Here is a 14482-nt window from a genome sequence, read left to right on the forward strand (position 1 = left end):
TGTCTGTGTGTGTGTGTGTGTATCATTCTGCATAATACTTTATAAGAGAGACACAATTGACAAGTAAAGCTACAGATATTTGAAAGCCTTTGAAAGATGGAAGGTTCATCTCAATATTCAAACAGACTGAATTCTCAACTACAGTTGTTGACTTGTCTCCTGTTCTAACTGTGGCTTTAAGAGGGAGAACATTTAGATGGTTCTAATATTCAGAGCTTTGTGTGACCTTTATTCACTTACTTAATTCAGCTTAGATTCTTAAGTTTGTTGACAGTCCATTGGTTGAGAGCACAAGCTCTGTGGTCAGACTGCCTGGATTTGCATCCTTCCGTGTGTCCTTGACCAAGTTACTTATCCCACATCCCATCCCTTTCCTTGGCTCTCACGGGTGCTTCAGATCCCATTTTTCAGCTGCGTCCATGATAAGCTCCCTGACAGGAGTCCACTGCAAAGCCTTTGTAGAGGTCCCCTTACCCCATGCCAAAAAACCCCCAGGAACCTAGACTTTTAGATTGTATTTGTGGCACTATGGGTTATAGTAAATGTATGTTTTAGACAGTTTAGCTTTTTAGTTTTCTAACATGAAATAGGAAGTCAGCTGTTTGTGTTCATTTCCTAGGTCACAAAGGACACACCGTCATCCCACACAGCTCACTGCTGGACCCTTCTCACTGCAGTCAAGAAGCCGAGTGGAGCATAGGATTCCCTGGGTCTGTCTGTGACGCCTCGGTCAGCTTCCACCGTCTGGCATTCAACAAGCCTTCTCCGGTGTCTCTGCTTGAAAAGGATGTGGTTCTCTCAGACTCCTTCGGTAAGTAGAACACAGTCATTTAAACCACTCATTTAAATATGTTTTCCTCAATTTTCATCATCATCTTCTTGAGAACACTGGGAAAAGCATAATATTTATATCAGTCAGAAACCAGGCAGGAAACAAATATCACATCCCCAAATGGGCTTGTGAGGAGTATTGAATAAACGCCTGGACCAGCATGACATTCTGCTGATTAAGGAACCTCCAGCCAATATTATGACAGACAGCAGGAAAGTTGACATAGCTTTAGGATCAAGACAGTAAAAATATACCATTTTTTCTGCCACTGAAAGCAAATTATTTTGATTATCTTTGCTGATTGAAATAGGATGGGGGGGAGCATCTGCTAGGTCAGTAGCTGCACAGAGACTGTTGATTTACTGATTTGTTTCAGTAAAGCTAATGTACCTGGAACACCAGATGGGCTTGACATCATTGCCTGACTAGATTGCATTAATTTACTGTCATTATTCATGATGCATCTGGCATATGCACCAGCCAGACAAGCAAGTTAAATGGGGATATAGTAGTAACCCAGATTCTCACGTCTCAGATTTTTCACTGTGGCGTTAATATCTGCATTTTCCCCCCTCAAGATTTTAGAATTGCTTTTCTTTTATCTTCGTAACAGAGTGGGGGAGCATGGTTCCTCGAGTGTTCACTCAGTCCTTCCTGCGTGATTTTTCCCTCCCTCCATTAGGAGTTCTTCCAGTTACTAAGTATAACTATTCTCATCACATCTGACCTGGCCTGCCCTGATTGGCTCAGATCTTTATATCATTCCATCCATCCATTCATCCACACATCCATCATCTGTCTATGAATTATTAGTTAAAATATCTATCTACAATTAATCCACTCTCATATCACTGTCTGACAGACTGCAGATTTTGGAAAATAGGAAAGGCATTGATGAACCAAACATTTGCTATCAGATGATTCTCAAATATAGTTTTCTACATTTTCTGCATAAATCTAAATGATGTAGCTTCTTGATGACAGCGTTCCCAAATTTCCACATTTAATCATATTTACAAGGTAGAACCTTGCAATTTGAAACTAAAATTATGTATCTCAATATAGGCCAAGTGAATTTTGAAAACGTGTAGCATAATTATACCAGCCATACTGTAACTGCTAAAATTATAGCTGGGTCAAATCCATCAGGACATGCTGGGGTTTTGGTATTCCACTCCATGTCATCAGATCCTCTTGGAAGGATATTTCTTGTGAGAATTTCAACTTCTGCCCTTCTTCCAAACAAAGTTCTATGCCTATTCCCACTATACATTTTGGAACTGGAGGAATAACCGTAAGATGAGCCAGTGGCCTCAGTGGACCAGGCCTGAGACTGAGCAAAGACTCATTCTAGGGCCTGGCCTCCATAAGCTGCCACTCCAGCTGGTAGACCATGGTGGCATTAGGGTGTCTGAGGGTTAGTATCAGTTCAGAGCCAGAAGCTAACAACTCTTGGAAGGTCTGGATAGTTTCCTCTCCTTAGTATGCAATAGCCTGATACATGGCCACAGATTTCTCCCACTCAGTGGAGCTGCTTCCAGTCTGTGAATTGGCTTGGATCTAGGAAATAGGTAAGAGGTAGCAGATTTCCACTTGGGTAAGTTGAATTAGGTTTCTGTCCTACAAGATCTATATAACTTTTCCGTCTGCATATGCCAAAGGTCACCTTAGTATGCTACCCACTATTCTCCTGGGGGAGCCTCTTTGCATTGCAGTGACAGAGCCTCAAGAGGGCATGTTTCACCCAGCAAGCACTTTTAAGTCTTTGCAGTGTCAATTCTGCCAATAGCTGAGGGACCAAAGAAGTCACCCAGTATCCACAGAGCAGGGAATTCTATCCTGCCCTCAAGGAGGGGAGAGGAGTGGATATTTGCTGAATAATCCAAATTATCATGGTTCTTCTCATACTCAGCAGGTCTTTTTAAACTGTGAGATTTTAGTGCCTCTGGTCATGGGCTTTTCAAAACTTAATGCTAATTCATAAGCCAAAGAATTTGTTCCTGGGCTTCCCTGGTGGCGCAGTGGTTGAGAGTCCGCCTGCCGATGCAGGGGACACGGGTTCGTGCCCCGGTCAGGGAAGATCCCACATGCCGCGGAGCGGCTGGGCACGTGAGCCACGGCCACTGAGCCTGCGTGTCCGGAGCCTGTGCTCCGCAACGGGAGAGGCCACAACAATGAGAGGCCCGCGAACCCAAAAAAAGAAAAAAAAAAATGTGTTCCTCCTTTATATTGGAATTTGTTTTGCCTTATCCCCAAAGGAAAAGAATGACAGTTTATTTTGTAATCTTGCACCTAGCTTCTTCCACCTAACTTTGTAAGGGAAGAGGTTGCAAATTTAACATAAAATTCAATCAGAGATGAAAAGAAAGAGAGAAGGGAGAGGAAGGAACAGAATTAATTCATTAATCACAGATGTTTTTCTTTATATTGTGAGAGATCTTTTCAGATCTTCAACTGAAGTTGTCAGGCATTCTCTCAAATTAAATTTTTTTCCCATTACAGGTAGTTCAGGTTCCAAGTTCATCATTCACAAAATTTAGGGTATCATGGCCAGTGTTAGAGGTAGGTCTACTTTAGTCTAGTTCCTTAAGGGCTCTGAATCAAAGCTTTGTATTCATACTTGCTAGGCTGATTTTGATTAATACAACCTATATAGGAGAATCTAATAAAGTTCAGGACTTATATTTGCATATTTTGCAGATCAAGGATTCTGAAGAATTAAGTTCTTAAAAGAATAGAAATGGAATTATATTTTAGATCGATGTATTTTAAAAATTGCATTGATATATTTAAGCACTTTTGTCTTAGTGGTCATTATTGTCATCATAGTTCAGTTTTATTTTTCCCTAAGGAATAAAGGCTCCATCTCAATTCAGAATTCCAAGTGAGAAAGCATTTTATGTTTCAGTTAAGTGTGATATTGAACAGTGGGGCCTTCAGGTAAACAAAGACATTTAGAACATAAGTAATGAAATACTATACTGACCTCTTTAGAGACTTCCATAGACTAGAGTAATATTTACCTTTGCACTTGTTCATAAGAGAAGGAATTTTCTAGATGTAGAGATTACTGTGATTTGTTTTATGTTCTATAGGCACAAGCATTGTTCCCTTTCAGAAGAAACGACTGACTCATATGTCTGGATGGATGGCTCTGATTCCAAATGCAAAGCACATTAACTGGTATTTTAAAAGTGTAGATCACATAACCAACATTTCGTATACGTCAACATTCTATGGATTTAAGGTAAGCAAAGAGTTGCATAATCCATCTTCTAATAATTTTGATTACATATTACTCTAAAGCAGCCCACACACTCATCCTTACACCAACCGTGAGGCCCAGAATGCCCTTGCCTCACATATTGACCTGGTAAAGTCTGCACACTTTTTATACCCATCCTAAATCTCAGAAGCAAGCCAAAAAAAAAAAAACCCTCCTTTCAGAATCAGAAGTAAGCCATCTTTCTGCCACATCCCTGTAGTACTAAGCTTGTGCCCTGTTATTATTACCATGATAATAACTAACATTTATTCAGTGCTTATGATGTTTTGGGCACCAGTTAAAGGCTTTATTATTTGTATTCTGAAATATAGCAAATACAGAAAATAACAGGCCGAGTCCTATATTCCCACCACCTAGCTCTATCTGAATCTAACATTCTGTGACTATGTACTTCAGATTTTTTTAAGAAATAAACATTTTTAGGTGAAGTGGAAGTCCTCTGTATGGCTTACTCTGAAATCAATCTCCACTCTTCACTGCTAAGGGTCACCTGAATTGGGTGTTTTCATCCCTGTTCATATTCTTCTACTTGTACTATATATGGGCAGCAAAAAAAACAATACCTAGCACTGTTTCAAATGTTTTGAAACATTATAGAAATTAAATATTCTCTGAATGTATACATATATATGTACGTGTATATATATATATATATATAGAGAGAGAGAGAGAGAGAGAGAGAGAGAGGGAAAGAAAGAAAGACTTTCATTGCCTTAGTGATAGAGTTAGCGTTATTACCATAGACAGGTAAAACGTTAATAAACAAAATATAAATGCAAGATGAAAACCAAACTAAAACCAAAAGTTAAGTTTTAATATGGGGTTAATTAATTAATGTCATCAAAATTAGCATATAAAACAAGTCACTTTTTTGCAAACTTTCATAGGAACAAGACTATGTAATCATATCTCATAACTTCACTCAAAATGCTGATATGTTTAATATCATTGATATGAGGAATGGCTCTTCAAATCCATTGAATTGGAATACTAGCAAGAATGGAGACTGGCACCTTGAAGCAAACACTAGTACTCTATATTACCTGGGTATGTATTCAATAGGCAAAAGTGATTGTTTTATCTATTGCTTCATCTAAAGGAGGAGAAAAATTGCTTAATGGGCAAATGTGTTATATAGTGCCTTGTATATAGCAGGATTCAATAAATGTTTGTTGAATTAAAGAATGGAGACTAAATTCACCCTGGAAGAGGCTTGAGTTGAATTAAGAACTTACATTTTATGTTTGGAGGTAGCACCAACACTCATAATTGGCCCCAACATTTATTTCACAAAATTAGAGGAAATGAGTACAATGAACTGTCATATATTTTGTTTCCATTTTTATTATTTAATTATTTTTGGAAAATAAAAATATTTAAGAGTACAGTTTAATCGAGTTCTAAAATATTTGTTTTTGTCAAGGTATTTTGACTCTGCTTCTTAATCAGACATGTGCATTTTGTCAGAATTTTTTCATACCTATTCCATACATTTGAATTATACCAAGTTACTCTCCAAAGAATATTTTCAAATTGCCATATTTTGTTTACATTCAAGTACTTAGATCATCATGTTAGTTTAAACTGCTTTTACTTCACTTTCAGTGTCAGGAAAAAATGACCTTCATCAGAGCCAGTCCATTTCTGGGACCCTGGATCCTGATGTGAAGGATGTTGTTATTAATTTCCAAGCTTACTGCTGTGTTCTCCAAGATTGCTTTCCTGTACATCCTCCATCAAGAAAACCAATTCCCAGGAAGCGACCAGCCACATATAAGTATACAGGCCTTTTGTTCGTTAATATACTTCAATAGTTCTTGACAGCATCCTTTTCATATGTCTTCCTGGCTGAGACACTGGTGCCCTCCTCCTGCACAGTAGGTCCCAAAGCACTTCCACACTCATTGCTTCACTTGAGCCTTACAACCACCCTGATGACAAAATGGAAAAAAATCTCACAAAAATTATGTGTGAAAGTTACTGGGAATCTCATACTTGCAGAACGTTAGATCTGGATTTTTAGACCAACTCCCTTATTATATAGGTGAGAGAGCTGAAGCCTGAAGACGTTAAGTGAATTACCTGAGATCGCAAACTTCCAACAGCACCAGAAACTATGTCCTCATTGATCCAATGCTTTCTTAGGAGGTGCATCTCTTTCTCTAGAATAACTGTCTTTTTGTGTCTGTGTATGTCAGTGTTTTTATTTTTATTTATTTTTTTAAATAAATTTATTTATTTATGTTATTTATTTTTGGCTGTTTTGGGTCTTCGTTGCTGCATGGCAGGCTTTCTCTAGTTGTGGCGAGCGGGGGCTACTCTTCTTTGTGGTGTGCGGGCTTCTCATTGTAGTGGCTTCTCTTGTTGTGGAGCACGGGTTCTAGGCACATGGGCTCAGTAGTTGTGGCTCACGGGCTCTAGAGTGCAGGCTCAGTAGTTGTGGCGCATGGGCTTAGTTGCTTCACAGCATGTGGGATCTTCCCGGACCAGGGATCGAACCCGGGCTGACTGCATTGGCAGGCGGATTCTTAACCACTGTGCCACCAGGGAAGTCCCTATTTTTTATTGAAGGATAGGTGATTTACAGTGTTGTGTTAGTTTCTGGTGTACAGCAAAGTGATTCAGTTACATATATATACATTTTTCAGATTCTTTTCCATTATAGATTACTACAAGATATTGACTGTAGTTCCCTGTGCATACTTGTTTTTCTATTTTATATATGGTAGCTTGTATGTGACAATCCCAAACTCTTCATTTATCCCTCCCCACCCCCTTTCCCTTTTGGTAACCATAAGTTTGTTTTCTATGCCTGTGAGTCTGCTTCTGTTTTTTTGTTTTATTTTAATTTTTTAAAAATTTTGGCTGCGTTGTGTCTTTGTTGCTGCACACAGACTTTCCCTAGTTGCAGCAAGTGGGGGGGCCACTCATCGCTGCGGTGTGCGGGCTTCTCATTGCTGTGGCTTCTCTTGTTGCGGAGCACGGGCTTTAGGTGCACAGGCCTCAGCAGTTGTGGCACACGGGCTCAGTAGCTGTGGCTCGTGGGCTCTAGAGCGCAGGCTCAGCAGCTGTGGTACATAGGCCCAGCCGTTCCATGGCATGTGGGATCCTCCCAGACCAGGGCTCGAACCCGTGTCACCTGCATTGGCAGGCGGATTCTCAACCACTGTGCCACCAGGGAAGCCCTGCTTCTGTTTTATAAATAAGTTCATTTGTATCATATTTTAAATAGAATAACAGTCTTGGTCAAGTCTCATAATACAACTTATTTAATTTTATTTCAAATATTCAATTTCCTAAATATATATTAAGTCTTGTAGTTAAAAATAATTTTTCTGTCTTTGAAACTTATAAAGTCCTTTACCTTTATTTCTCATATGCAACATAACTTTCTACTTTATATTATAGTAATTACCATACATAATGGTACTAATGCACAGCAGTACTAGTCTTTAAGACCCTTAAAGGCATGATCCTGATTTGATGTATATTTGTGTCCCTTATGGGCAAATAATAACCATAAAAATAACGATGGTGATGATAAAAGTTAACAATTAGTGGGCATGTAAGAGCCCACTCCTGTGCATCAAGTACAAATCAATATTATTTATTAAGTGAATTACGATTTCAGAATATACAGATTCTGCGATAACATTGCACAAAAGAATAATAATTGAATTTGTTTATATGTTCATTCAACCATTAAAAAAATAACACCTGCTATGTGCCAGGCACTGTGCTGAGCTCTGAGATTCAGTTGTGAACAACATAGATGTGGTCCCTGCCCCCATAACACTCACATTCTGTCCGAAGAGACAGATGCCAACACAAGCAAACAAACAAAAAAGTAAACAGAAAATAAAGCACATGCGTTTGAGTTGTGATAGAGGTTGTAAAGGGAATGGATAAGGGGCTGGGACAGAAGACAACATGGCAAGGGCCTCCTTTGGGTGGATGGTTAGGAAGAGCCTCTCAAAGAAGGGGATATTCTAGCTGAGACCCAAAGGGTGAGTAAGAGCTGGCTGTGTGAAGGTTGGGTTCGAGGCCAAGGGGACAACTTGGGCAGAGGCCCTGATGTGGGGACGAGTGCGGCATATCCAAGAACTGAGAGGAAATCTGCGTGGCTGGACCCTTGTGAGCAGGAGAGAGTGGCCTGGACATAGCATTGGAAATAGGTGGACATCAGACCATTCAGGTCATGCAGGCAGTTAGTGTTAAGAAATATGAGAAGCCTTTAAATGTTTCAGCTGATAAGTGACATTACATTTTGAAAAGGCCACTTTTACTACTCTGTGTAACAGAGGGACAGTAGAGAAAGCAGGGAGGCTCATAAAAAGAGTCTAGAGAACTTCAGAAGAAATATGGGCCATAAAGGTTATTGGCCAAAAAGCCCTAGATAGTCTAAGGTAGATTAAATTATTCAATATTAACTTAATAATTATTATGACTCATTAATAGATTTAGATTGGTCTAGACCAGGATGTGATAGAGAGGTATGTGTTGATACACTACATGTATATGTCACAGGATAGGTGTTTTTCCTCTCACAATATGAGCTCTGCTCACTGGAAATAGCTATAATTGGAATTATTAATTGGTATTTTGCAAATAGCTATCAGTGAAAACAAACAATCTTGATCCAAAACTGGTACCTCAGGACTAGAATATACAGGTCTAGCTACACAACACACTAATGCTTAGTTTAAGAAGTACTGGGCTTTTTTGATCGTAACAGTGGGCAATTAGTAGAAGAATGTATAACATGTGGTATAGTGCTGCTGTGGATAAGAATGAAAGGCTTGAGAAAAGCTAGGTGAACTCAACTATTGAATCTGCACAATCCTGATCAATTTATTTATTTAGATAGATACAACCTTTAAACAAACCTTCACTGAGATTGCGTCATGAAAAATGTATTACTGTGAATCTAAATAATCCTAAATGATCGTTTAATTGCTAACCTCTCTTTTAAATCCATGAAGACAAAATTTTTATGACAGGATTTTTGATCAACAGAGTTTTTAGTAATACAGCTTAGTAATTCAAATGTGTGATAAAAATATACTTTTAATGAAACAAACTGTATTGGTTATTTGTAAAATTCCTGCATTAGTATCATAGAATTTTTAAACATTTTTACTAGGTCAGGAGAGCAACCCCTGTGAACATTTTTAAATGGGAAAATGCAATCAACTTTATAATAACATTCTTTGTAACAATTTGCACTGAGATAGTTTCAAGCAGGTATAGTGATGGAAAGTGGAGACCGTCTCTCTTCCAACTGTGCTTTCCATATTTATTTCAATGTAACGTAACCTTCACTCTGGTTATAGACCTGCCGTCCTGCCCCCAGCCCAGCAGCTTACCCTCATTGACCCATCCTTGCCTATTCACAGACCATTCTTCCAGCCTTCCCTTCATAGAATCTAGGCAACTATATACTCTCCTGTCCCTTTCCCTACGAAATAGCACCATATGTAAGGGTCTTTAAATGGACAAAGGATGCATTTCTTTTCACTTTTCCACCATGTGAAAGCTTATAAGGAAGTTAAGTTATTTACATTTTAGACAAAATTAGGGTATCACAATAAGGATTTAGTAGGAGAAAATGTGATTCGGATTGTGGGTGGAAAGGAAGTTTTCTTCAATGGAGAAAAAACTATATATATAATTGTGTGTGTTCAGTACCTTACTAATAGCGTACATTAGCTTGTCTATTTACTGAAATTACAAACTACCCAATTTGCATTCTGTCATCCCAAAAACATCTAGTATAGTGCTACACTCTAAGGAGATGCTCATTAAACATACAGAGATAAAACTTAATGGAAATACTTCTTTTCTCTTTTCAGCTTATGGTCAAATGATTCCTTTTGGCAGTCATCTCGAGAAAATAATTATACCATACCTCACCCAGGAGCAAATGTTGTTATTCCTGAAGGTAAATGCATAAATGTAAATAAATAAAATGCTGTGTTTATACCACAATAGTTAGCAGTTAGCGTAGATACCTTTATGCAGCACACCTTGGAGAAAGAGAAGATGTGAAGAGATGGATTCAGTTGTTGTGTCCTGGATGTCAGACGTCGCTTCTGGGTTTTATGTGGATTTAAACCTGAATATTAAGAATAATGGATTTTCTGAGAGAGAGAAGAATTAGTCATTGTGTGGAAAAAGGCTCACCAACTTCTAAATTAGGACTCACTGATAGGGCTGTCAGTGTTTTATCTATAGGCTATAGTCTATGGATATTCCATATACTAAAGTCTTGTTTTATAGGAACATGGATTGTGGCAGACACAGATATTCCACCAATGGAAAGACTCGTTATTTGGGGGGTTCTAGAATTGGAAGATAAACATAATGTGGGAGCTGCAGAGTCTTCTTATAGAAAAGTTGTTTTGAATGCTACCTACATATTACTGCAGGTAAGAGTGACAGTCTTATAATTTATACCCTTATTAGCCAAATGCTAAAATGTTGGAGATTTACTAAGCAAATTATAAGAAAGCATATGCACCTGATGTGATTAAAACACAACTGGCTCTACCCCATGAAATGCAAGCCTAAGTTCAATATATTTCTGCTCTCCTTTAAATATTAATGACACATTCCTAAAGCAGTAATTATCATGCTACTTTTTAGTGTGAGGTTTGCTCCATTTCAATCCTTTAGAATATTTGTATTATTATTAGGTAAATTTAAACTCACAGCTTGCTGCAACTAACAGAGAATCCACTGGAGTTCTGAGGAAAAAAAATTAAAAGATTTCAAGCCTTTTTTTTAAGAAAGCAAACAGTATTTCTTAAAATGAATGGATGTAGGTGGGATTATGAAAACCAGGAGCAGACTAATAAAAATATTTCAGTTGTTTGGAATAATCACCTCATTCTCTCATAAATCTCAGATGGTCTTGAACATGTAATAGTTTAGTCAATTTAATTGTTCTGTCAGTCTTTTATTGGTGTTCATTTAAAAGAATAGCTTAACCAAAAAGGTATTAAGCACCACTAAAGAATAAGTGGGAGCCTTTCTTTCATAAAACTAGGCCTTTAATGCTTTAAAGGTGTTAGATACAGAGCTTAGAGGTAAATTAATGCTACAATTGAATCCTTACCTCACTGTTTAATAGTTTGGTAACAGGTTACGTTATCTGACTTCTTTCTGCATCAGTTTTCTCACCTATGAAATGAGAATAGTAATTCCAATTCATGGGTTTAGTGTAAAGGTTAAATGATATAAAATATGTAAAATCTTGCATGTTATGCCTGGCATAGAATCAGCAAGCATTTAGTAATAGCAATTTTTATTAATAGTGATGGCTCATGAATAACATAGCTTAGATATAAATAGGAGAGTATATTTTATATATGCCGCATTATTTTAAAGTACAGTGTGATCTGTTCAAACAGCACTAGTTTAGGTTTTAGGAGGTCTCAGTTTCAGGTCCAGTTCTGACAGTAAGTAGATGTTGAATTTGACCTTGGAAAAATCATTTAAACTGCCCATCCCGAAGTGGATGGGTTAAATTAAGGTCACTTCTAGTTACAGTACTGTTCTTTGTAAAACAAAAATTCATTCATTTTTACTAGGGGAGGCTGCCAGTCTTCCTAATTCCTTTCTTATGGGGAAATTTCTCCTGCTCAGTTTTGAAGTATTAACAATTTTCTGCTTCACTGCAGGGAGGTAGATTAATTGGTGGCTGGGAAGATAACCCTTTTAAAGGAGAATTACAGATTGTTCTTAGAGGGAATCATTCTACTCCAGAGTGGGCTCTTCCAGAAGGACCAAATCAAGGATCAAAGGTCCTAGGTATGTGTTTCCAGATACCAAAAGAGTCATATTAGTTTTGCAAATCTACTTTAAAACATGTAGCACTAAAAGACTTGTTATGAGTTCATGATGTTATGGTTTCAGAAGTTTTTACAGACATTGATTTGTAGTAACAGGTTATAAAAGTTGCTGAGGTTTTAAAAAATTAAATCATGTCACATTAAAATAGATACAGATGTGCATATTTCTAAAATGTAACTTATTGCAACACTAACATTAGTGAATCACTCCATATGTATATTGTTTCTCTAATCTGGTTTTCTTCGTAATCTTTCTTTTATATAAGCAAAAATATTTTTCATATTTTAGTACTTTTCCCCTAAAAGGTAACTTTCTTATGCATTATTCCTACACAGTATTAAAAATCTGTGGATCAGTTGGCTCTGCTGTTGATCTCGGGTGTTGAAGCAGGGTTTTGGTTCCCCGCCAGTGATTGAGGTCGTGTCGCAGTGATGAGAGCACCAAATCCTAGCCACTACACCAGTGGTCAGTGACAAGGCCCTGGCCCTACGGCTTTACAGAAAAAGAATTCCCACAAAGACGGAAAGTAGTGAAACAAGTAAAGTGTTATTAAGAGAAAAAAAGAGTACAGTACTTTTGGATAGACACACGGGTGAACTCAGAGAGAGAGTCGTACCCTCGTGGCAATTTGAATCACTTTTATGGGGCATTTCTTCCCTGTTTCCTTTGACCAATCATTTTGATTTGCCTGGTTCAGAGTCCGTATTTGGTGTATCTCAGGATTTTCCCATGTGTGCGCGTGCATCTCTTAGCCAAGATGGATTCTACCGAAGAGGCCTATGGGTAGTGAGCATTAGTTGCCATCACTTAGAATCACTCCCTTTTGACCTCCAAGGAGCCTCTCTGCTCATGTGTAGTCGGGGAGGTCTCCTGACTTCAAGAATGAAGAATATGTGGTCTCTTATCTTCTATCTGGGCAGGACCCAGCCTCCTCTCTCAATTGTCCTGTTATTCCCACCGCGGAGTATCCGTCCACAAGGAATGAACTCAAACCATTTGTCCTGGGGGTCCTTATGTCTCCTGCCTTGCTATCAGTTATCCAGTCACAACTGTTGCTAAGTTTTAATTTTCCGGTTGCATTTGTGTGGCTGTACATATTCCTATTCGAGCCTAGAAAGCAAAGGACCTGAGAGGGTTTAATTTGGTCCTAATAAATGACTGCTTTTATTAATACCACTGCACATTTATTTAAAAGACACATAAATGTGCTTCAGTTGCTCCGATGTACAATTTCTAAAACAGTGACAATAAAAAAGGGGATTAAAAAGTGGCTTAAAATTGAATTAGCTCTTGCGAGACAGACAAATTCAAATCTTAAAGAAAAATTTCCTGAGGCAAACGAATTCAGTCTTAAAAAATTTTTGTTTGCTTTTATGTGTTTATTTTTTTATTTCAAAAATAACATTTCTAGCAACACAGAACCATATCAAGAGAAAACATACATCTTCTACTCTCCCCTTGAGGAAACTAACATTAGCAATTTTTACATGTGTTTTTCGTGCTTTTTATCTATGCCTGTATTCATATTACATAAAATGACTTGTGGTGCCTTATACAAAAACATGGTCAAACTAAATATATTACTGTGTAATTTTCTTGTTAACATATTATGAATATCTTTCCAGATTGATACTTAACATGTAACACTCTTCATTTTTATAGCATATTACTACAGTATTAGTAATATATTCTAATTTACTCCTTCATTCTTATAATGATATACATTTGGATTAATTCTAGTTTTTCTAATATTTCCAAATATTGTTGTATTAAACATCCTCATTGATGTATCCTTGTATACTAATTCAATTTATAGAGACCAGATTCCTAGAAGTAGGGCAAAGGGCCAAAGCCTTCTTATATAGCCCTGAGCAGATAACCCCAATTCTTTCCATTCATTCTAAAATATTCAGTCGCTTATTAAAATATATCTACTAACTGTTTCATTTTATACTAGCACGTAACTCAGTTCTATGCAGTGAATAAATAGGAGTCTGTTTTTCTCCTGTAGGGGTGTTTGGTGAGCTGGATCTTCATGGAATTCCACGTTCGATATATAAAACTAAGCTCTCAGAAACCGCAGAGGCAGGTTCCAAAGTCCTCTCTCTGATGGATGCTGTGGATTGGCAGGTAGAGGAATTACTATGTGGTGGAAAGTGAAAACGCGCCATGGGTCAACTTAAGGTTTCTTCTTTATTCCAATGGACATTTATTTTGTCACATGATTAACCAGAAGAGAAATGTATGTTTTGCAATTAGCTTGCACTCAGAAAGCTGACTTGATAGCAGGCATTTAAAAATTGTGGTGTCAAAGGTTCTTCAGAACATATAAAGAACATTATGTATATATTAGTTATGAAAGGAAAATATGAAAGTTTGGGGGTAAAAAATATTTATTTACAAATTCTTGCAAAACAGAAAAAAATTATTTTAAATACATTTTATTGTTATCTTGGTTATCTCTTTACTTCTAATTTGTGATTTTACATGTTAAGCATTTGGGAAGAAAA

At 37.5% G+C, this 14482-nt stretch overlaps 1 protein-coding gene across 1 annotated transcript in view; it reads left to right on the plus strand.

The window, feature by feature from the left end:
• The window catches only part of PKHD1L1 (PKHD1 like 1), a 154527-nt gene that overhangs the window by 94707 nt on the left and 45338 nt on the right, over nucleotides 1–14482 (plus strand). Inside the window, exons 50-57 of the mRNA XM_060035239.1 lie at nucleotides 620–811; nucleotides 3928–4079; nucleotides 5006–5165; nucleotides 5724–5895; nucleotides 9971–10059; nucleotides 10398–10546; nucleotides 11801–11930; nucleotides 13984–14102. Of these exons, the coding sequence (XP_059891222.1) occupies nucleotides 620–811; nucleotides 3928–4079; nucleotides 5006–5165; nucleotides 5724–5895; nucleotides 9971–10059; nucleotides 10398–10546; nucleotides 11801–11930; nucleotides 13984–14102 (1163 nt within the window). The remainder of the gene's footprint in view (nucleotides 1–619; nucleotides 812–3927; nucleotides 4080–5005; nucleotides 5166–5723; nucleotides 5896–9970; nucleotides 10060–10397; nucleotides 10547–11800; nucleotides 11931–13983; nucleotides 14103–14482) is intronic.

Source organism: Delphinus delphis, chromosome 17 (genome assembly GCF_949987515.2).
Source record: "Delphinus delphis chromosome 17, mDelDel1.2, whole genome shotgun sequence".
Classification (NCBI taxonomy): domain Eukaryota; kingdom Metazoa; phylum Chordata; class Mammalia; order Artiodactyla; family Delphinidae; genus Delphinus; species Delphinus delphis.